This window comes from Notamacropus eugenii, chromosome 2 (genome assembly GCF_028372415.1).
Source record: "Notamacropus eugenii isolate mMacEug1 chromosome 2, mMacEug1.pri_v2, whole genome shotgun sequence".
NCBI classification, from domain to species: Eukaryota; Metazoa; Chordata; class Mammalia; order Diprotodontia; family Macropodidae; genus Notamacropus; species Notamacropus eugenii.
This window is the reverse complement of record NC_092873.1, coordinates 15,846,547-15,869,284: the sequence shown is the minus strand read 5'-3', so window position 1 is coordinate 15,869,284 and position 22,738 is coordinate 15,846,547. Positions and strand designations below refer to the sequence as shown.

The 22,738-nt window shown below is 56.1% G+C and overlaps 3 protein-coding genes across 3 annotated transcripts; 1 reads left to right on the top strand and 2 right to left on the bottom strand.

Annotated features, from left to right (window-relative positions):
- Window positions 1–1,439: 1,439 nt before the first annotated feature.
- Window positions 1,440–2,577, top strand: TMEM223 (transmembrane protein 223). The gene is made up of 2 exons (XM_072637322.1): window positions 1,440–1,876; window positions 2,223–2,577. Exons 1-2 carry the CDS (start codon window positions 1,576–1,578, stop codon window positions 2,513–2,515), a joined length of 594 nt encoding a protein of 197 aa, XP_072493423.1. The 5' UTR covers window positions 1,440–1,575; the 3' UTR covers window positions 2,516–2,577.
- Window position 2,578: 1 nt separating this feature from the next.
- On the bottom strand, window positions 2,579–8,343 carry TMEM179B (transmembrane protein 179B). The gene is made up of 5 exons (XM_072637318.1): window positions 8,175–8,343; window positions 3,657–3,844; window positions 3,427–3,561; window positions 3,006–3,084; window positions 2,579–2,920 (listed from the first exon to the last, which is right to left on the bottom strand). Exons 1-5 carry the CDS (start codon window positions 8,268–8,270, stop codon window positions 2,759–2,761), a joined length of 660 nt encoding a protein of 219 aa, XP_072493419.1. The 5' UTR covers window positions 8,271–8,343; the 3' UTR covers window positions 2,579–2,758.
- A 6-nt stretch (window positions 8,344–8,349) lies between these two features.
- On the bottom strand, window positions 8,350–21,138 carry TAF6L (TATA-box binding protein associated factor 6 like). The gene is made up of 11 exons (XM_072637308.1): window positions 21,055–21,138; window positions 15,889–16,102; window positions 15,701–15,787; window positions 14,956–15,106; window positions 14,795–14,845; window positions 12,943–13,037; window positions 11,652–11,726; window positions 10,484–10,704; window positions 10,209–10,341; window positions 9,732–9,860; window positions 8,350–9,648 (listed from the first exon to the last, which is right to left on the bottom strand). Exons 2-11 carry the CDS (start codon window positions 16,033–16,035, stop codon window positions 8,881–8,883), a joined length of 1,857 nt encoding a protein of 618 aa, XP_072493409.1. The 5' UTR covers window positions 16,036–16,102; window positions 21,055–21,138; the 3' UTR covers window positions 8,350–8,880.
- Window positions 21,139–22,738: the final 1,600 nt, after the last annotated feature.

The window sequence follows — 22,738 nt, the reverse complement described above, 5'->3', positions numbered from 1 at the left end:
CTCACTTGTCTGTCTCCCAGTAGAGGCTGGGCTGTCCCAGCCCCATGAGTGTTCCTGTGGTCTCACTGTTTTCTTCCCAACTCTTGTTTATTCCCTCATTTCGGTTAACCCCCCATTCCCTGATGTTATAGCTCCTAGGTCCTCCCTTTTTAATTCTCAAGGTTTGTTTGTCAATAAATATTGATAAGAGCTAGAACAGACTCCTTCTGGGAAGGGAAAGACCAGGTGGTTGGAAGGGTACGGAGGGGGTCTCCTGAGGAAAGCCAGCCAGCTGGGTGGATCTGAGATTCCAGCTGTGGAGAGACCGAAGAGAGCGGTAGGGGGAGGGCAGACAGAGACAGGACACCCCACTCCCTTTTCTCAGAGGGAGGGAGGGAGCCAGGGGTGTTTGTATTCAATTTTATTTTCAGTTCTTAGTTCTGAATTCTCTCCCACTGCTCCCTCAAGCCATTGAGAAGGTAAGAAAAACTCAAGTTACAAATATGTAGTCGTCCAAATTCCCTGTAAAGAGGAAAAGACAGTCCATGCTTATCTTCTCAGTCTTGTTATAATGGTAGACATTCCAGTTCTGCTCACTTCCCTTTGCATCAGCTCCTCCGTATTCCGGCACTCTCCCATGCCACCGCTTGTTCAGTCGTGCCCCACTGGATGGGCAGCGCTTCACAAAAAACCGTATAGATATTCTGTACATCAAGATCCTCTTCTTTCTCTGGTCTCCAGGTCAGAGGACAAAATTACAAACTGCTTTCCAGAAGGGTGAGCCCAGTTCACAGCTGCACCAGCAAGGGCATGAAAGTGCAAAAGGCACGAGGAAGGGTTTGGGCAAGGGCTGGCCTTGGTGCTGTGGCAGGAGGGGACCTGGCTTGAGGGTGGCCCCACTTGGGCACCCCCCCAGGGAGCCCCACGGGAGCACCTGGTCACCAAGTCATCTTGGTCCAACAGGAACAGAGGGGAAGGAACCTACGAGAGGGTGGCTTAGGCGGGCTGCCAACACCTGGCCACGTGGCTGTACCCGGCCCACGGAGCCGGACACAACCGGGCACTGCCCAACGGCGACTGAGCAGAGAAGCCATCGGACTTGCCTCCACTCTGCCCCCGGGCTCGTTCTACGGGGAAACGGGTTGTTGGGCCTTCGGTCCTGCTAAAGCCCGGTCTCTGACGCCCCGGCGCCCCCAAGCCGCCTACACTAGGTGGTCCTCCCCCTCCCCCTCCCCCCCAGAGCGCCGCAGTGACCGATGCCCTCCTGCCCGCTCCGTGGCCGCCCGCACCACAAACACGACCATGTCCCCAGCAGCCTGGGCGGTCGGCGCTAGGACCCGCACCCCATGTCACAGAAGAGATTCACGGAGGCGGGGGGCGCCCCGCTTCCCGCCAGGCAGAGCCGGGGGTTCCCATTCTTCCCCGCAGGGTCGGCCGGCTCCAGGTGGACAGGTGCCCTGGATCCGGAGGGGAAACCCAGGCTGGGCCAAGGCCCGGGTTGGACTTTGACCGGAAGTCCCGCCCCAATGAAGCTGCGCCTGTGCTGGCCTCGGCTCCTGGGAGGCCGGAAGTCCCGCCCCGGAAGCGACGCGCACCATGGCAGGGCTGGCTCGGCGCGTCGCTCGCCTCGGGCCCCCTGGGGCTGCCTGGGCCCGGGCCGCCCTGCACGAAGCGGCCCCAGCGCGGGACGTGCTGCTCTTCGAGCACGAGCGCGGCCGCTTCTTCGCCTTCCTGGGCCTCTTCTGCGCCGGCCAGGGCGTCTTCTGGACGTCGCTGGCCGCGGCAGCCCTGGCCGGGCCCGGGGGCGGGGGCGGCGGCGCCCAAGGGTCCGCTCGCCGCCCCAGCCCCGGCTCGGCGCTCTGGCGCTACGGACTGGCCGCCGGCTGCGCCTCTGTGGGTGAGCGCACGTCTGGGGAAACTGAGGCCTGCGGGGCCGGGGCGCCAGACAACCCGACCACGCGGGGGAGCTGGGAGAGGACGGGGCCCACCCCCAGGGCCCAGCAGCTGGTCGGTCGGGAAGGGCCTCCTGAAGCCTCCAGGAGGGGCCCCTGCATCCCCCCTGCTCACTCACACTAGGGCCCCCCACCTTGTAGCCGTTCCCCCCCATGCTTGGCCATCTTCTCCTGGACAGTTCCAGCCCAGGACCGGTCACACCAGGCCCCCCACCCCGCCCACCTTAGCTCCCGGGCCCCTGCCGCCGATCCCCCCTGGCCCGGCTCACCCTTGCCCCTGCCCTTCCCCAGGCTTGCTGGTGCTGGCTGCCGGGCTGCTCTTCTCCCAGCGCTCCGTCCGCTCCGTGCTGCTCCGCAGAGGGGGCCAGCTGGTGACGCTGACCACGCACGCGCCCTTCGGCCTGGGTGCCCAGTTCACCGTGCCCCTGCGTCAGGTGTCCTGTGTGGCTCATCGCGGAGAGGTGCCAGCAGTGGTGCCTCTCAAGGTCAAAGGCCGCCGCTTCTATTTTCTTTTGGATAAAGCTGGACGTTTCCCCAACGGGAGGCTGTTCGACGTCACCGTGGGAGCCTACCGCAGCCTGTGAATCCCACCCCTTGTCCCCAGCGTGGAGACCCAGTAACCAATAAAGAGACTGGAGAGCCCGAAGTAGATCCCTTTGTTTCATTCTTCTGGGAGGGTCACTGTTAAGGCGGAAGGCCGCGGTGTTCGGCAGGAAAGGGGCTGGGAGAGAGCACTGGCTGAGGCCCTGCGGCTGCAGAACGGCCGCCAGTCACAGGCACTTGGGCATCCAGTCTTTGGTCAGCAGGCTGCAAATTGCAGCTTCTTTTCAGGGACGGAATGGGCGGGACCCAAAGAGGGCATCTGTTTCTGAGCTCCACTCAGGGTCCCCCCGTTCCAGGGGCTGGAATGAGGGGGCTTCCCACTTCCACTGCAGCAGCTGCAGTGCCAGAAGTAGGCACCACAAGACCAGGTTCACCCAGGAGGAAGCCTGTAGGAGAGGGGAGAGAGGAGCTTGGCTACCCAGAGCCTGCCACCCACCCTCTGGCCCTTCACCACTCCCCACATCTCCTTACTTCTGCATCGTACAGGGTGGAATAGAAATGTAGGCCGGTTCCAGGAGGCACCCAGGAAAGTTTCTGAGCATCTGAGCAGCTGCACGGACAAGAGACTGGATGAGCAAGGCTGGGGGCTCCCCAGGCGCCGCCCAGTGGGACTGGGATTGCCTTGGGGTAAGGAAGCTACCCCTCCTAATGCAGATGGGGCCCTGAGGTGACTTTGCTTGCTCAGGATGACAGAGCTGGTGTGTGTCAGTGACTGGAAAGGCAGCTCTCTGCACCCGGGCCCACAGCCTGCCTCCCAACATATCCCACCAGCCTTGTCCTAGGGCACTGCTCCTTCCATCCTCCCCGTACTGTGTCCAAAAGACACTGCATGGGCCAGATGGGCAGCCACCAGCCCCGTGTTTCTCCTTCCCCTCCTCTCAATACTCATTACCAGTCCACAATCTTAGAGTGTATGATGGAGGCGCAGAGGGTCTTGGTGCCAAATCGTAGGATGCAAGATGATACTAGGACCAGGAAGATGGCCATGGCCGACAAGCCCACAGAGATGCGAAGGCCAAGGGGGCTTCTGCAGAGGAAGAGGCTCCCAGGAGTTGGACACTTCTCCCTTTCCCCAGGTGCGACACCCCGGCCCCCCCCCCACCACACCCCTTTGATAGTCACCTCTGAGAATCTTCTAGGCAGCTGCTGTATATCCAGTAGAACAACAACAAGAGCCCATAAAGGGCCAGAAAGCCTGAGACCCCTGCCACAAAGTAGCAGAGGGATGGGGCAGAGGAGCTGGACAAGGCCAGGGAGGAGCCATTCCACAGGGCAGTGCCATAGATGGGGCACTGGCCTTTAAAGGAGCCCTAGGGAGAAAGGCAGACTCAGGGGCTGACCAAAGTGCCAGGCCTTCTGGAAAGGCAAGGCACCCAAGAGGCTTGGATTTCTTCTGAGGACATGGTCCAAGCATGTCTCCTCAGACATGTCAAATCCTGTCTCTGTTCTTTGGCAAAAAATGTTCTTTGGGGTCTCTCCCAACATTCAATGGACCAATGCATTTAGAAATGAGGTGAAGCATGATTTTATAATCCTTTACTTGACTGCATGAGGGAAAATGGCAGAGCTGGCAAAGGGCTGGCCTCAGATCCCACTGGTGCCACCTCCTGTTCCCCCCACCCTGGAATTCTCTCCCTCCTCCTATCAGCCCCCAAGGAGGTTTCTGACAGAAGACATATAGGCAAACAGCTGCCCAGCAGCACCACAGGTAACCAAGCTAGGAGCAATAGAACCCCCAAAGTCTAAGGAACTAATGGCCACATGGATGACAACGGCATTGTCACAGCTGCCTCTGCTCCTTGGGGGACAGGTAGGCAATCAGCGAGCTGCAGGGGGTGGGGTTCAAGGTCAGCAGAATGAAAAATGTGCCCGGAAGAAGCTTCCACAGGACTGGGCAGACAGCCATAGTTGTGTCTGTTTCCTCCCCTGAAAAATGAGGGGCCTGTGGTTATCATCTTCGGCCTTCAGATTCTTCCTACTTAAATCTGGGCCTGGAGGATACATCATTGGAGTGCTAGTAATGTGTGAAGAAGTCAGAGAACATGGGAAGATTTTCCCTGCCAAGCCTTGCCCTTTTCCTGACTACTGCTCTAGGACTGTCCAGGCGCAGGCCAGTCTCCAGGCTTGAAACCAAGGGCTCATCCTGGATTCCTCCTTCTCCCTGCCCCTGCCCCCACTGGCTAATCAAGTTTTCAAGCCCTGTCCTTTCTACTTCGTAACCCCTTTTCCATCCCTGCCCCCTCCTCTCCTCTGCCACACCCTGGCCCCAGCCCTCATTACCTCAAACCTAGACCATTGAAAGAACCTTTGTCCACTCTCCTTCCCCCCAATTTTTCCCCAATCCAAGCTCATCCTCCACTTGGCTCTCAAAGTAATTTTCCTGAAGCCTTGGTCTGACCATATCAAAAACTCCAGTGGCTTTTCTTGGCCTCCAGGATCAAACACCAAATCCTGTCTTCTTTGGCAACAAAGGACAAACACAACACCTCACCCAGCCTTTACTGGGGATTCACCTCTTGACTGCCCCCGCTCCCCTTCTCTCCCTCCTCATCTCAGCTTCCTGGCTTCCTCTGAGTCTTAGCCAACATCCTACCTTCTGCACTACCCAGTCCTCCTGAGCCTTACTGCCCCACCCATTCATTCTGTCTCCAGTCACCAGTTGTTTGCAAGCTGTCTCCCCACTGGCCTGTGAGCTCCTCCAGGGCAGGGACTGACTTTCATCTCCTTTTTGTATCCCCAGTACACAGGGCCCGGCAAACAGTAAGTGCTTAATAAATGCTTGAGCCCTGTCCTGATGCTGAGAGAAGGAAAGGCCAACAGACCCAAGGGTTCTGTTGCACAAGGGTTCTGACCAGGCCTGCACAACCAGTGGTCAGAGGGTCATAGGTTGCACAGGCCTAGTTAGGACAATGGGACAAAGGTCACAAGACCCACCCACGTCTCCTATTAGTAAGCACTTGATGGAGAGAACGTAGGGTTGTTCAAAGTGACCTGATACCTTTTGGTTTTGCACCATGTTCATTTCCAAGTAGAGCCCCACCCCCAGCTCCCCATTCGGCTTCCTTTTCTAACAGAAGATTTAAGTTCAGCAAAATTACATGACACATGGATCATGTCTGTATCAGAAGTGGGACTTGAACCCAGTTCTGACTCCCAAGATTCACTCCACACATTGGGGCTCAATATGGTGGGAAAGATGCACCACAGAAAATGGCTTTTATAAGCTACTCTGGGTGGTTGTGGGGATAGGACTACTCTGTCCTGAGGTCCATCAATCATTGTTTTTTGAATGTAAGGTGCAGCCTGACCCAAGGGGTGGCTGGGATATAAACCAATGGAGGTACGTTTTTGGCCACTAAAAAGTCCAAGTTCCTCAAGCCAGGAGCAGGACAGGGCTAGGCAGGGTTGAGCAGGGCAGGACAGGGTGGGCAGGACCAGGCAGGACAGGATAGGACAGGGAAGGGCTGGACAGGGTAGGACAGGGAGGGGCAGGATAGGGCTGGGCAGGACCAGGCAGGGCAGGGTAGGGCTGGGCAGGACCAGGCAGGGTAGGACAGGGAGGGGCAGGGTAGGGCTGGGCAGGACCAGGCAGGACAGGATAGGACAGGGAGGGGCTGGACAGGGTAGGAGAGGGAGGGGCAGGGTAGGGCTGGGCAGGACAGGGAGGGGCAGGGTAGGGCTGGGCAGGACCTGGTAGAACAGGGAGGGGCTGGGTAGGGCCAGATGGGGAACTGTTTGTTCCTCCACTGACACAACCTCTTCCTGCCCCACCAAGCCTGTGGGTCTCTAACCTCAATGCTGTTTCATTTCCTTCTTGCTCTAAACTCTGGTGGAAATCAAGTTAGAAGTGATCATTGTGGAAAATGACAAAGCCTTTACCAAATCAAGGCTGGAAGGGCCTCTGAGGTGTGGAATCGAAGTCTCTGAGAAGTGGTCCTTCAGCACAACCCACCTGGGACTGTTCTCTTCAGGAACCAATTTCCCCTCAAATGGTCTGAAAATCTGTTTCTCAACAGCCCCCACCTATCTCTCCTGATTCTGCCCCGGCCAGAGCCTAAACCTTCTCTCACAACCTAGTCCTTCACATACACGCACCCTCAAACACACCCTGAGTAGCTTCAGGGGGTTATCCTCGACAAGCAGAGCCTCAACAGTCATAGCAAAGAACTGGAAAGGTGAATGCCCACTGCCTGGCACCTGGCCAAACAGTCCGTGGTAGCCACGGAAGGGCTGATGCTATGTATTGAGAAAAATGACAACAAAGAATCGTCAGACTTCTAAGAACTGATGCAAAGTGAAGTCAGCAGGGCCAGAAAATGACGACGACGTAAGTGGAAAGAAGTGAGTTTATGGAAAGTAGGGTGGCCGAGCCTGGACCCAAAGGAAGGGCAGAGAAAGTGCCTCTATCCCTTTCTCTGCAGGAAGTAGGGGGAAGGGACACTGGCAGGTGCAGGTGCCAGATGCAGACTTTTCAGTGTGGAGTTACCTTTGTTCAACTTTCTCCTCCTTTTGGATTCTTTGTTATAAGAAACAGATGGTTCTCTAGAAGCGCTACACTGAGACAAGTGGTGGAAAATATCAAGATGCCAACAATAACTTCTTTAAAATGAAGACCAGGATGCACAAACTCCAAACCCTGGAGCACTCATATCCTAGTTCAGTTTCTTACTAGGGTAGCACAGGGCCTTTCCCAGGCCTCAGTTTCCTCCTGTGTTCCAACGTCCCTTCTAGCTCTATGACCCCATGACTTGCTGTAGTAGGAGCAACAGCCTAAGCAGGTCCTTAGAAGGTGGCAGATGCTCACCAGGCTCAGGAGAGCCAGGTCAGGGAGGTGGGGTGCTTCCTAGATACCCAAGTCCCAGGACCAAGGGATGAGAATTCAGCAGCAAATCCCAAATGAGGTCGCTGTTGACTGTGGGCTGGCAGAATGAGAACACCTATGGGCACCTCAGGGACAACCAACTTCATCCTGCCTGAGGCAAAAAACCAGCCCAGCTACTTCTGTGGGGAGGAGCCCCTCCTCGAAGGGGTCATGTTCTTCAAATAGTGCATGGGCGCTGGGCTAGAGCCAGTGGTGATACTTTACATGAGCATGCCTGTAACTGGACACGGGATCTGATACACACAACCACTTGGGGGACTGGCCATAATCCAAGCCTCTCATTGTCCGGGGGGAAACTGAGGCCCAGGGGGCGGAAGTGACCTTAGAGGCCGGGGAGCCCACCCACCCCCTCGCTGTCCAGGGGTAACTGAGGCCCAGGGGGCGGAAGTGACCTTAGAGGCCGGGGAGCCCACCCACCCCCTCGCTGTCCAGGGGGAAACTGAGGCCCAGGGGGCGGAAGTGACCTTAGAGGCCGGGGAGCCCACCCACCCCCTCGCTGTCCAGGGGGAAACTGAGGCCCAGGGGGCGGAAGCGACCTTAGAGGCCGGGGAGTCCACCCACCCCCTCGCTGTCCAGGGGGAAACTGAGGCCCAGGGGGCGGAAGTGACCTTAGAGGCCGGGGAGTCCACCCACCCCCTCGCTGTCCAGGGGGAAACTGAGGCCCAGGGGGCGGAAGCGACCTTAGAGGCCGGGGAGTCCACCCACCCCCTCGCTGTCCAGAGGGGGATTCTAGGTCGTCCCAACCCCGCGGCCCCCACCTGAGTCCGGACGACTGCGGCAGCCACCACGGCCCCGGCCAGGAAGGCGGCTGCGAGAAGCACGAGCTCGGCACGGTGCAGCCCGGGGAGCGCCATTGCCGCCCCGCCCAGCCCCGCCCAACCCGCGCCTTCCTAGGTCCAACCGCCTCGCACGCACAGACGTCATCACGCCGGCCTCGGCCTCGGCCAATCTTTATTTGCATACGCCCCGCCCCCCTGCAGCTCCACTTCTTTGATTCTAGAGAAGGTTCCGCCCCCACCAGTCAGCGGCTCAGCTGAAATTTCATCTGCCCAGAGCCTCTGCGAGCGAGCAACAGGTTCGGTGCGGAAGCCCAGAAGGCGTGTGGCCCAGTTCCCCAGAACCTGACGGGGGCGCTGGCCCGCCTCCTCCATTACACACTCCGCCTAGGGGATGGCTGGGCGGGGCCTGCACCTGGAAGTACAGGAAGTAGTCCGAGCCCGAGCTCGCTCGTTCACGCCTTCTCCCCGCCCCCTCACAGCAGGAGGTAGAGCTCTAGCCAGTACTATAGTGAGTGGAGGGCAGGCCCGGGGGCGGAGCCTGGAGGAGACGCTCATTGGTTCTTCTCATCCTGCCCCGCCCTCGCAGCGGGAGGTAGAGTCGATACCCTAGTCCGCGAGGAGGCGGTCCCGGGGCGGAGCCTGGAGCAGGCGCTCGCTCATTCGCTCGTTGCCTCGCCCCGCCCCCTCACAGCGGGAGGTAGAGCGAGTAGTCCGACAGGAGCCAGCGGCGAGCAGGCCGGGCGGTGCGGCCGATCATGGGCAGTTTCTGGGCGTAGCGGGAGGCCGGGCTGGGGCCCTGCGGCGGCGGGAAGGCCGTCTGGAAGAGGCGGCCGCGGCAGCGACGGCCCGCCTGCCGCCCGGCGATGATGAAGCGGAAGTGCGGGGCGCCCCGGGGGGCGAAGCGGCTCCTCTGGAAGACGTCACGGGCCCCCGCGCACAGCCCCTGCTGCCGGGGCGCCCCCCGGGGCCGGTGAACGCGGGGCAGGGGCCGGCTGTCGGCCGCGGCGGAGGGGCCCGGGCCGGGGGCGCTGGCGGGGCCGCCCGGGGCCGCCCCGCGGGGGCTCTCCTCGTCCCGGGGGCTGACCGTGGCGCTGGCCGTCAGCTGGGGCATCTTGCGCACGGCGTCGGCCACGGCCGCGGGCTCCTTCTTGGTCCCGGGGGGCCGGGCGGCCGTGGGCGCGGGCTGCCCGGTGCCGAAGCGGGTGGCCAGGCTGTCCCCGAAGAAGGCGTACAGCTCCCTATACGTGTCCCCGAGTGGCACGGGAGGGGCCGGGCTCCCCAGCCCCAGGGTGCCCGGAGCCAGGGGCGCCCCTGGCCCGAAGCCTGGCTCCCCGGCGGGCGACTCATGCAGGAGGAGGCCAGTCCAGGGCAGGTCCTCGGGGCGCCGGCAGCTTCGGCCTCGGCCGGGCTCCACAGCCTGCGCCTTCATCTTGAGGAGCCGCTCCACGGCCACCTGGAGGGTCAGGGGAGGGTGTGAGAAGGGGGGCCACCCCCACGCTGCATCCCCTCCTCCCGACCTGGCCTGTCGTCACTCACCAGAATGGCTCCGTACACTTTGTGTCCATCTGCCTTCACCTGAGCGTTGGACACGGAGTAATCATCCAGTACAGCCTGTAGGTTGGCCCAGTAGGTGGAGAGGTGTGGGTACAGGACCCGCTCCACAGCCTGTGGGGGGAGGCAGGGCAGTCAGTCCACTGACCTTGGAGGGTCCTTCTTGTCCCCCAGCTTCTGCTGGCCCTCACCCCATGTAGGAGGAGTTTACTGGATGCCCAAACGGGGGAGTGGGCGGGGAGAGCAACCAGCTTGCCCAGAGATGGAGGACACGAGGAGGCAGATATGACAAAGCCCTGGCATGGCCCTCAGCTCTGCCCCCAGCACACCCAGTGCTCTGGGGTCTCCTTCCCAGGGGAGAGTAAATGCCTCAAGGGCAGCACCTGGGTTCTCTGATTCCCAGCACCTCCCCAGGCCTGACCCACCACAGACCCAGTGCCCAGGGAGAAACTCTGATCTCACCTTCCAGCCCAGGGCATGCAGCCCTACCACAGCCCCATAGTGGGAACACAGAGGCCGGACCGGGTCAGCCAGCACTTTCTGCAGTGACAGCAGGATCTGCTGCGATAAGCCATTCACTAGGTCCCCATGGGTCCTGTGAGAGTCAGGATGGCAGGGAAATTATAATTAGCAGGGAAACGTCCTTAGGTGAGACACCCACCCCCTGGCCTCAGCACAGGACGTGGCGATGAGGGAAGCAGTGCCACCCCACCCATGCCAGTTTCAGGGCCCCCTACCAAAAGATGTGGCTGAGCAGGAGGGCAGCTCCATCACGCAATGTCCAGTGGTCATTCAGGGGGTTGATGGAGGCAGCCAGCGGCTCTAGGACACAGTAGAGAACACTGCCCACCAGGGAGCGGACATAGGGCCCCAGGCACAAGTGAGGGTTCCGGAGGAGGCTCCGGGCCACCTGCAGCAGCCGATGCAGCTGCTCTAAGTCATGACTCACTGACTTCACCTGGCAGGAGAAGAATCAGAACAGGAGGTTGTGACTAGGGAAGAGGCACCCACTACCCCCAGTGCTGAGCCCTAGGGCTGAGAAGCCAAGGACATGCATGTGGGATGGTGTCACAGGACCACAGATCCACAGGGGAAAAGAGACCTTGGAAGCCCAAACTCCTTCCTTTCCAGACAAGGAAACTGAGGCCCAAGGGAAGTGACTTGCTCAGGGTGATAGAGGCTCTGCTTCTGTTTCTAGCCAGTAGATTCTGCATCCACACTAAGTGCTGGCCCTCCCACTGAAGATGACCTGAGTCCTCCTGCCTCCACACCCAGCTTGGACAGCTTTGACACCTGGAAAGCCTGCAGGTGGTGCTTGTCTCGAGTCCCAGAACAGCCCAGAAGTGACCCAGGGCCTTGAACACCAGGTCAGCATGTCCAAGCAGGTCGAAAAGGCTTCAAGTATGAGCCCAGCATCCTCCAAAGACCAGCCTGGCCAAGTCCAGAGGCAGCTACAAGGGGGAGGCTATTCTGGAGGTGGCAACACTCGAACACTGACCACCAAGTCACGGAGGAAGGGGGTGCTATGCCTCAAGGCCAAGTCACCCCCACTAGGAAGTCCTGGGAGGAGTAGTTCTGCACCTGTCTGATGGACTAAAATAATGAATACGTTCTTCCCCCTTCTCCTGTCCACCTGTCCTCTCCTCCTAAATTCTGCAGCTGTAATACCAATCTCCTGCAGGTATAATCCTTACTGTGCACCCCAATTTCCCACAGCTACAAGCCCCATTGCATATTCTACCTGTCTGCAGCTCTAATCCCTACTGTGTCCCCCAACTTTCCATAGCTAGAATCCCTCCTACACGCCCCATCCTTCTGCAGCTCTAATCCCTACTGCGTGCCCCAACCTCCCACAGCTATGATCCCACACAGCCCTCAGCTTCTGACCCTCCCTCTGTCACTCACCCCACTGACGACATACACAAAGTACGGCAGTAGAGCTGCAATCTTAGAGTTGGTCTGCAGATCCTGGAGGGCCACCTGGAAGAGCAGCAGACAGTGAACGTGAGCCCTGCGTGCCCAGGCTTCCAGGCGCCCAGAGTCCAGAGCCCAGGAAGGCCTGCACAGTCCTGGGGACAGGGGCCATGGGAGTTGGAAGCTGAGGCCCAGAGACCCCTGGATGGCTGGTACTGGGTTCCACTGAACACTCTCTGGCTCCCCCTTGGTCAGGCTGGGCCCCCCACAGCCTTCAGTGAGGCCACCTACACAAGTTAAAGAAAAACACCATCTAAGCCCTGATCCCCTTTCAGAGGAAAGAGGAATAAGGATGGAGAAACTCACACTGAGGACACAGTCTAAAGAGAAACTTCCCTTGATCCCTGGGGACAACCAGGAAAGCCCCCAACAAGGCCACAAGCCCAGCTACACTTACTGGTTGTGTTACTGTGGGCAAGTCTTAATTTTCAAATCTGTTAAATGGGCATCATAATACTTGTAGTACTCAGTATCTGTGTCAACAGGTTTTTGTAGGGGAGGGGTTTGTAAATCAGGGAGGACCATAGAAATGGAGGGAGGGGTAAAAACAATTTTAGCAAGCAAAGTTGCCCCCCCAGGCCTTTTGACCTCATATTCCAGGTCAGTATCTTTGCTGTGCTGGCCTTAGTCTCCCTACCTCCACCCCCTGGGACTCTTGACTCAGAAGGACAGGTAACATATAACAAATTAGATCCTGTTACTTCAGCTCAGGCCAAGACGCAGAAAGCTACAGTCCTGGAAGCAGGGGTGAGGAGCAGAGCACCAAGGAAAGAAAGCTGGACGTGCTGACTTTCCTGGCCTGTGGACCAGAACTCTCTCCTTGTCCCCTTTTCTGCTGCTCTGATAAGAAGACTGGTGATGACCCTGAACTCATGCCCACGTTCCTCACATCTATATGGAAAATGAAAGGAGTCTTGGGAACAAAGAGTAATCCAAATACAGTGGTGGAGACAAGAGGCCAAAAAGCTTGGAAGGGAAGGCTGCTTAGTCTGGAGCCCTCAACAAGTCAGACAGATCTGTTACCATCCTAGAACAGGGAGTGGCCTCAGAGGGGGTTAGGGTGAAAGCCTGGGGGATACTGCACGATGGAGACTCAGGAAAACAAACCTTGGAAAACCCTTATACACCAGGCTGGCTGCTATGCAGACCCCAGCTGGGCCCCTGTGACAGACAAGGAGGAGGAGTGACTTAAAGGAAACCTGGGAGGTCAGGCAGCCCTGACCTTCATGAGCTGTGGGTCATCCCCCAGCACGGCTCGAGTCACTTGCTGGTAGTACTTGAGCAGGTCATCTGTCAGTGAGGAGACAGCACTGGGCACTGGAAGGGAATAGACAGGTTCAGTAATGTGAATGATGAGGAAAGGCCCCTCCAGTGTCCTTGGTAGCCTGTCTGGGACTTGGCAGGTGAGCCTCATGCTACTTGACATTTTATCTATGGTTTAGGTAATAGGCCTTGGTGACCAGCTCATCAAACTTTCAGATGACATGGCTAAGACAGTTACAGAGTGATCCTGATTGGCCACTTGTCTGAGGAAGATGCTATTCAAGTGAGGTTTCATTTAGCAGGACACTATCAAGCCTTACACTTATGTTCAAAAAATTAACTGCCTGCACAGAAGATGGAGGAGGCAAAGTCAAACAGCTGCTGTCCTTCTCAAGATGCTCTGGATGCATCCAAACAAGAGTGGGCGCATGGGCTCTCTCCTAACTCCAAACCCTATTGTGCAGCTTGCTCAGTGACCCAGCCCCCATGTCCCAGAAGCCAGACCTGTGAACCCCAAGGCAAGCACAGTTGAATTTAGGGGCAGGTTGGAGGAGGGACACAATCCCAGGCCGAGCCTAGCCACAAGTGGACAGGTTCAGCCTTCATCAGGCTGCAAGGGGACAACCTGCAATTCTGGAAGATGATCTACTGATTAGATCAAAGAATAACCTGTGCTGCTCAGTGGTGGAAGTCACCTCCCTTCCCTCCCCCCCACTCCCAGGGCATGCTCATCTTTTGCAAAAAAGATGCCAACTTAGAACACTGTGGGTCAGGGCTGGGAGCAGAGTCTGCTGTTGGCCAATACCAAGGGATGGTAGGGGTGAACTTGGGCAAAGCTGAGGCTCTGGGTGAAAGAGAACCAAATTATAGGAAAGAAAACTGCAACCGTGGCTTCCCCTGACAACTAGGGCTCTTTGATGAACTACATTTCCCTCCCTTCTTTGGAGAGGTGGGGGACTCTGGGTGTGAGACTCGCCATATGCCAGCTGATGAGCTTACAGGGTCAGTGAGTTCTGCTTTGTCACTCAGGAGGCCTCCTTATGAAAAGACCAGAGCTCATAAAAACTCTGCAGTTCAAAGACAAGTGTGAACAGAAAGATAGAAAGGCAAACACGAAAGAATAATGCTAAAGGATATATGGGGTGATGACTCCTGGGAACCCCATCACCATCAGGGTCCAGGAGGGAATCCAAGGAGACAAGGCCCAGGAGCAGCTCTTCCGTCTTGTTGGTCCTCAGAAAAGAGAGGAGATGAGCAATACAGTGGAAGTTTGGGGGACAGGAAAGGAAGCGTAAGGGAAATCATCTCCCAAAATGGAGGGTAGACTCTACATAGACACACACATACAAGGTGGGGGTAGCAGTGGACACATGAAGGAAGGATGCATGTGCGACTGTACACACACACACACACACACACACACACACACACACACACACACACACACACACACACACACACACACACACACACACCCCACACACATACACGCTTGCATGCATGCCTTGGGGAATGGCTCAACAAGTAATAAAGAACCCCCTGGTTCGACCTCCTCCCAGTATGCAGACCAACCACAATTCCATGGCCCAAGGAGCAGACATGCCCCCCCTCCTCTGGGCACATTTGAGGGGGCACAGCCAAAGCAGAAGTGGGTTTTGATCCACTCCATGCATGTATAATGAGTTTGTTTCTTGCCCTATCAGCCGGGAGGGAGGTTGGGGTGGAAGAACAAGAAGGTGAATTTTGGCCGGTTGAAACAAATGAAATATTTAACAATTTCCAAAAGAACAAAAAGTGTTCTCGCCATTTACCTGATCCTTGAGGCTCCACATTTCCTTTACCGTCCAGATAGGAAACATGAACTAAAGAAAGATCAGAGAAGGCAGGTCACTCCCACTCCACTCACTATCTCTCCCCGCTCCGTGGTCCTGAACCACCTCCTCCCTCTGGGCCAGCCCCCAGGGGCTCCCACCTCTCACAGCTGTCTCAGGGCACCCCTTGGGAATGTTGGTTGCCAGTGCCAGCTCCACGAGGTTCACCTCTCGGTCCTCAGGGAAATAGAGGTCACCCTCCCTGGCGGGGCGCAGGGGCAGGGTCTCCTGGGAGCCATAGCCACACACTGCCTAAGAGCAGGAGGGCAAGGTTAGACATTCTGGAAACCTTAAATCATCACCCAGGAAGATGATTGGGGGGAAGGGGCAGGGCCAGCAAGACCCAGGCAGAGTCCTAGGAAGGTGCTAACTGGGAAGGGAAGTACAGGGCTCTGGGGCACAGCATCATGGGGCATCGGAGAAGAGTTGGAGACAAAGATGGTGCTGTGCCATCTCCACTTTGGAGGATTATTTTCTCATTCATTTCCTACCCATTCCACAGTTCTGAACTTCCTCTACCACATGAGGTATTTACATACAAAGCTAATGTTCACAGCGCTCTGTCCACCTGGGAGGACATCCCTCCCCAATCTGTACCATCCTTTGAGGCCCAACTAAAGTCCTTGCTTTTCCATGAGGCTTTCCCTGACCACCCCATAACTGTGAGACCATAATTATAAAAGTCATCCTTCCTGTTTCTACATCGCGTTAAGATCCCACACGACTGAGCAAGGTTGTTGCACAACAGTTATTCCTAAGCTCCTCTGACAGGTGAGAGATCTCAAGCCTAGGCAGGGGGGGCCTGGGCACCTGGCCCGGCCCTGCCCAGAGAAGGCCAGGCCTCACCTCCACATTGCTCCACCTCAGGGCACGGTTGAAATCTTCCACCGTCAGTTTCCGCCGTTTGGTGTGCTTCATGAACTGGGAGCTGTTCTGAGGTTAGTTAGCAGAAAGGAGTTGTCAGAAAGGCCAGACCACAGAGGGAATCGGGGCAGCCATGGGGCCTCCCCTCCCCTTCCCTGCTGGGCCACTACCTGGGTGGCCTCCCTGAGACGGTAGCAGACGTCCTCAGCCAGAAGCGAGGCTACTTCATCACTCAGCTCCAGCCCGGCACTTTCAGCCATGAGCCGGACTGACTCCCTGGGGATCTCCACAAAGCGCCGCTCCTCTCGCTCTGACATGGCCCCAGGATGCTGGGGCAGCCACTAGGGCCTTCCTAGTCCTCTGGATAGCTCCCCTGCCTCCAGTCTGGAATGACAGAACAGCAGGGCTGCAAGGGGCTCTAGAACAGGGGTACAGTCCATGGGCTCTGCTCAAGAATGTGGAATCTCAGAGCTGCTCCATCCCCTCCATTTTAGAGATGAAGAAAATTACAAAGGTCACCCAGGGACATAAAAGAAGAACCACATTTAGAAGCTAGGTCTAATTGCTGGTTCAATGACCTTTTCTCAGCAAGAAAATCAATCACCAGCATTTATATGGCCCTTTAAAGTTTGCAAAGCACCCCACAGCAATCCTATGATGGAGAAGGGAGAACAAATATGCATTAAGTGCCTACAATGTGCTAGGCTTTACTCCTGTTTGCTCAGAGTCTACAATGCACTAAATGCCTTACAAATATCATCTCATTTGATCCTCACAGCAGTCTTTGGAGGAAGGTACTGATATTGTCCCATATGACAGTTGAAGAGACTGAGAGTGACTTGCCCAGGGTCACACAAACAGCAAGTATCTCAGCTCTTCCTGACTCCAAGGACAGTCGGCCCCCCAGCCATCCACACGCTCCTCTTCGCATCACATTAAACCACAGTAAAAAGAGCCCAGGTTCAAATGTAGGTTCAAATCACTCCTTGGCTACTCATCATTTATGAAACTGTAGGCAGCAACTTAATTTTACTGAGTCCCAAGTTCATCACCTATAAAATTAAAGAGTTTACAAAAGGTGAGGTTCACAAGGGCCACTAGGTGGCCCCCTGAATAGAGAGCCAGGCCTGGCATCAGGAAGATCTAAGTTCAAATCCAACCTCAGACGCTTACTAGCTGTGTGACCCTGAGCAAGTCACTTCACCCTGTTTGCCTCAGTTTCCTCATCTGTAAAATAAGCTGGAAAAGGAAATGGCAAACCACTCCAGGATCTCTGCCAAGAAGACCCCAACCAGGGTCACAAGGAGTCAGACATGATTGAAGCAACTGAACAGAACAGAGGTGCACAAGTGTTCTGCATTGGGATTTTGTGGTTTGTTTCTTGTTTTGTCTTGATCATCATGCCGATTTTCCTTCTTTTTTGTCTTTAAAAATACTATCTGTTATATAGAATGACTCTGGGAAGGGAAGGGGGAAAGATACTGAGGAAAATTATGGTGACATAAAAACTAAGTAAGAGAAAATAAAATTAGGGAGTTTGCCTCCCTTCTGAGCACACCCCAGCTCTAAATTCTGTGCCTGTGTGCACTTCTTTCTCCTTCCCTGGTTTCTAATAATATTCTCTGCTGCTTCAAGGCCAACTGACTGTAGGCTTTCAACCAGACCACTGGAGCCTATGCCAGGATCTTCCTGTTCTGCCTTTCTATAAAGGGGGAGACTGAGAGAAGTACGAGGATGAGCTGCCCCAGTGCCCACCACAGCTTAGCCTCCCTTCTCATCTCTCTCCTGCCAGGATAACCACTGCTGGGGTCATAAACAACTCAATTCAGGACCCAGTGATGATGTCTCAGAGGTACAAGCTGGGGGCAGACCAAAACCAAAATCGTCACTGCCTTCACAAGGCTCTTAAGCCACCAGAGTTCCGTCTGGAAGCACGACTCCCCTAGGAGGATTCGAATCCCATCCACTGCTAAGGCAGCTGCTGCATCGTGTCCACACCAGTGGGCTCCTCCCCAGACTAGGCCCAGGGGAGCTGTGATGCTCAGCCCTGGATCCAACCTGGGATCATATTTCTCTCCCATAGTCACTGGGGGAGCACCCCATGCACATCCCCCATCCCCTCCCCGCTCTAGGGAATGTAGGGAAAACCAACACCCCCATTGCTCCTAGTGGCTCCACTCCCCATCCCTTCAAGGGCTCAGCCTAAAAATCCTCCTCCCCCAAGAATGACATTGATTCTTTGAGGGCAGGGACTATCTCCCTTTCCTATCTGTATCCCCAGCACTTGGCACACTTGAAGCCTGGCACAGAATAAGAACCTAAGAAATGCTCTCTGGTATGGATGGGGTCAGACAGCCTCTGAGGTCTCTGATTCTGGGCTCCCACAAGAACTTTCAGGGCAAGGCCCCAGGCTGATCCTTATTTTAACCCTTAGAGAGGACAGTACCCTAGGAATTCAATACTTTTAGTTGACTGAATGATGCTGGCTTAATACAGAAAGCAGAGCAGCACAAGGGAAGAAACCCTGATTTAGGAGTCTGAGAGGCCTGGATGTGAATCCTGTTTCAGTCATTTCCTTCCTTGTCCTGCATGGGGAAGTCAGGCAGTCTATCCGTCTGGTAAGTACGTGACCTCTCTGACCCTCAGCTGGGGATCACAAGGTCTGGAGAAACTCCTCTAAGTCCGCATAGATGACCAGCAGCCCATCAAGCATGGAGGCCAACCGCCAATGGAGCAGAGTGTCTTAACTGGGTAATGCTGCAGTCTTAGATTTGTACTGATTGTGTAAAATAACATTTCAATCTGGTTCAGGTAGCACTCTGGGAGTCTTGTCAGACACCTCCAACACATAGCATTTGCAAATCTTGAGATGCCTAAATGTTGATTACCATGAGGACATCTTCTTGGAGAAAAGAGTCAGGGAGCCTCGGCTCTGAGCCCACCTCTGACAAATCCTGGCAGCGGACACTTAGAGTACTCTCTAAAAATGCAAAGGAGACAGCTCTGGTTCATCAAGGGTTCAAAGGTCCAGGCCCTGACCTGACCATTATTCCAGGATATAGTAGGTAGGTCAGAGTGGTCAGAGAGCCAGCCCTGGGGGCCAGGAGCACCTGGCTTCAGAGGCTGCCGGCAGAAGTGGCAACCACCCATGCCTCAGTTTCCCTTCCTTTCCACAGTCTGTCACCTTTCCTCCACCAAAGCTGCTCTCTCCAAGGGGTGATCTCATTGCCAATGACCTTTTCTCAGCCCTCATTCTTCTTGACTTCACTGTGGCCATGGACGACCCTCCTCCTAGACATGTCTTCTCTCTGGGTGTTCTGAAACCCCACCCCCACCCCCAGTCTCCTCCTCCCCTTCCGATTGTCCCTTCTTTGTCTCCTTTGCTGAATCCTCCTCCAGGCCACGATGCAATCTTCCAGTGTCTCAACCTGGATGTCCAGTAGACATCTTATCTTCCCTGCAAGCCTCCCTCCCACAACTCAGAGGTCATCTTGGACCCCACTCTCTCTCACCCACCATGCTCAACATGTCATCTTTCCAACATCTCTCAAATCTACTCCCTTCTCTCCCCTGACTGCCCCCACCCTGGTGTAGAACCTCATCACCTCACAGTGGCACTGCAATAGCAGCTGGGGTGGGAGCAGAGTGTGGTGGGGAGGGTCTGCCTGCCTCAAGCCTCTCCCCACTCCAGCCCATCTTCCATTCAGCCACCAAAGGGATTTTCCTAAGACCCAGGTCTGACCATGTTACGCCCTACTCAGTAAACCATGATAGCGCCCTATGGCCTCCAGGATCAAATACAAATGCTCAATTTGGCCTTCAAAGCCCTTCCTAACCTGCCCCCTCCTGCCCTTCTGGACTTATATACCTGATTTCCTCCACATTCTCCATGATCTGGGGAGCCCAGCCTCCACTCCATCTCTCAGCTCCTTTTCTCTCACTGCCCCCATGGCTCCAAGGCTTCTCCTCATCTGTTCTGACCACTGACTTCCTTTTGTGGGCTAATCATGTCTGACCCTTTGGGGTCTTTGTTTGCCACATTCTTCTCCAGCTCATTTTACAGGTGAGGAAACTGAGGTAAACAGGGTGAAGTGACTTATCCAGGGTCATACAGTTAGTACGTATCTGAGGCAGGAATTCCTGACTGCAGACCCTATCCACTGCGCCACTTGGGTGCCCACTGACCTCCCTGGCTTCCTCTGCCTTGAGGGCAGGGCCTGTCTCCAGCCTCTTTCTATATCCCCAGTGCTTATCACAGTCCCTGGTGCAGGGGAGGCGCTTAACACGCCTGGCTGCCCAGGTGAGTCAGGGCAAGTAGCTTAATTTCTCAGGCTCCCAAGGAGGTGTAGGCCTGCACTGGTGGAAAGGCTGCACTGGGGCATTAGTGACAATCTTCCCAGGAAAAGAAGTGGGGACAAATCTTCCCTGGACAAGCAGTTCCTGGGACACCACCGCCCCCCACGCAGGCCACGAGCAGCCCCTTCCCTTTGGGCGGGCTCATATGGGGAGGGGGGAGGAAGGCTGGAAGGGTCCTGACCCCCACAATGACCCTCTAGGATGTTCCCTAGGCCAGGGGATGATGCCCAGCTACCCACACCCATGAGAGGCTGAGCACCTAGGAACAATTAACTAAGTAGAAATGGTTTCTGCACCCTTGCCCACGCCTGGTCTGATCTTTTCTGTACAGTCTCTCTTGGTCCCGAGTGGGATCGGAGCCAAGGCTGGGACCCCGCCCCCCACAATCCTCCTGGCCAAACTCCGGGTCAGCTTGGGGTCCACTGGGACACCCCATTCATTCTCAGGCAGGCTGCAAGTCAGCCGTGCCTAGGCCACTGGAGGGAGGGCCTGGGTTCGAATCCACCCGTGGACCCCAGACGGCAGCTCCTTGGAGCCTCCCCCAATGATCCCCATTTCACAAGCGAGGAAACTGAGGCAGGGACGGATGAAGCGATCGGCCAGGATGGCCTGGCTGCCAGGGTCTGAGGCTCGAACTCAGTTCTTCCTGACTCCCGGCCGAGCGCTCTGTGCATCGTGACGCCCCCTGGCGGCCACGGGTAAGTCCTTTCAACTGCCTGGGCCTCAGTTTCCCCATCTGTAAAATAAGAGGCGTGGAGATGATGACCTCGGAGGTCCCGCCCAATTCTCAAGCTGAGCCCACGAAAGGCGCCGGCGGCCGAGCCGAAACCTCTGACCCCAGGGTCAGGAGGCGGAGCCAGACGAGGTCAATACTCCCAAGGCCTGTGGTCCCCAGCGGAGGTGAGGGAGGTGGTGAGACCCCGGCCCGACCAAGTTCGGAGGCCCCGCGCTGAGCGCGGCGCGGCCCCGGCGAGACTTACCCCAGAGCGGCAGCGGCGGCTCCGGCTCCGGCTCCCTCGCCTAGTCTCAATTCCCTCGCACTGAGGCCGGCCCCGCCCTCCCCCGCTCCCGGCCAATCCGCGGGCGGCGCTCCCAAGCCCCGCCTCAGGACATGTTCACAGGGAAAGAGCCATGTTGCCGGGAAGTGTCACGTGACGCCAGCCCCTTAAAGGGCCCTCTGCGGTTTTCTTCCGGACTTTCTTCCCGGAGGGGCCAAATCCTCCCGGCCGCCGTTGGCCTCGCTAGGGTTAATCCAGATCCACCCTAAATTCAGCCCGCCCATGTGCTCACTTTTTAGAAGGCTGTTTTTACCCTCCTGCAGCCCTTTCCCCGCCCCGGGACCTCGCCTTTCTAGTTCAGTGCAATTCGGTGATTGTTACTGCTGTGTGTCTGGCAGGGTGCCCTCAAAGAGCTCACGTCCCGGGGTGCGGGGGGGGGGGGGGGCGGTCGCAGGGACGGACAGCGTGCAAACGAAGGTGTAGGGATCTACACAGAAGGCTTCCTGGAGGAGGAGGGATTTTAGTTGGGACTTAAGGAAGCCTGGGAGGTCAGAGCAGAGGGAGGAGAGTGGTCCAGGCCTGGGGGGAGGGGCGGAGCACAGAGGGGGAGCGTCTCTTGCTGCAGAGAGAAAGCAGACCGGAAAAGGAGGAGGGGGCTCGGCCGGAGGGGTTTTGAAGGCCAAGCAGCATTTTGTATTTCATGCTGGAGGCCGTAGGGAGGCGCTGGAGTTTATTGAAGAGGGGGTGATGTGGTCAGAGCTACCCGTTAGGGAGATCCCATTGGTGGCTGAATGGAGGATAGGCTGGAGGGGGGACAGACTTGAGAAAGGGGGCATCTCCCCCCAAGTGACTATTGGAGTAGCCTAGGTGTGAAGGGATGAGGATCTGTGATAGGGTGGGGCAGGGTCAGAGGAGAGGAGGGGGCCTATAAGAAAGATTCTTCAGAGGTGAAATCTACAAGAGATGTTGCAAAGGTGAAATTGACAGGCCTTGGCTTCAGTTGGGCTACAGGGGTGTCTAGGTTGGGAAGAGAGAGTCCAGGATGACCCCTAAGTTGTGAGCCTTGAGGAACTGGGAGGGGAGTATTGCTCTCTACAGTAATGGAGGGGAGGAGGAGTGTTTAGGGGAAAAGATGATGAGTTTGATTTTGGACATGTTGAGTTTAAGGTGTGTACTGGACATCCAGATTGAAATGGAGTCCAGCCTCAGTTCCTACCCTTAATATTTATTTAAAATCTTGCATGGGTCTTCATTAAATGAAAACGAACTGTACTATAAGGAGGGCAGGAGGAACTGCCAGTGAGGATATCTACACATCCCATCCTTATATCCCTCCCCCCCTTACAGTTCTCTCCTCTTCCTAAAAGGGGTATCTGTCGTATTGCCTCAAAGAAGGACTTTGATAAGGGCTTTTTTTTTTTCATTTTTTAGAACAACGTCTGTGGCATAGGTATGAACTACTTGTAAATCCTATCCGAACTAATAATTTTTTTCCTTTGGCAGTTCATTATGACTTAGTTTCTCTCTGAGAGTGTATCATTTTACACCTTTTTTTCTTTTGTTGTTGGTTTCTGTTTTTTACATTTTCAGAGACTCTTCAACCTCCCTAGAAGGTTCTGTTTTGCTGGTATAAAATTTTATGTATTTCTGGAAAGTCTCTCTGGTA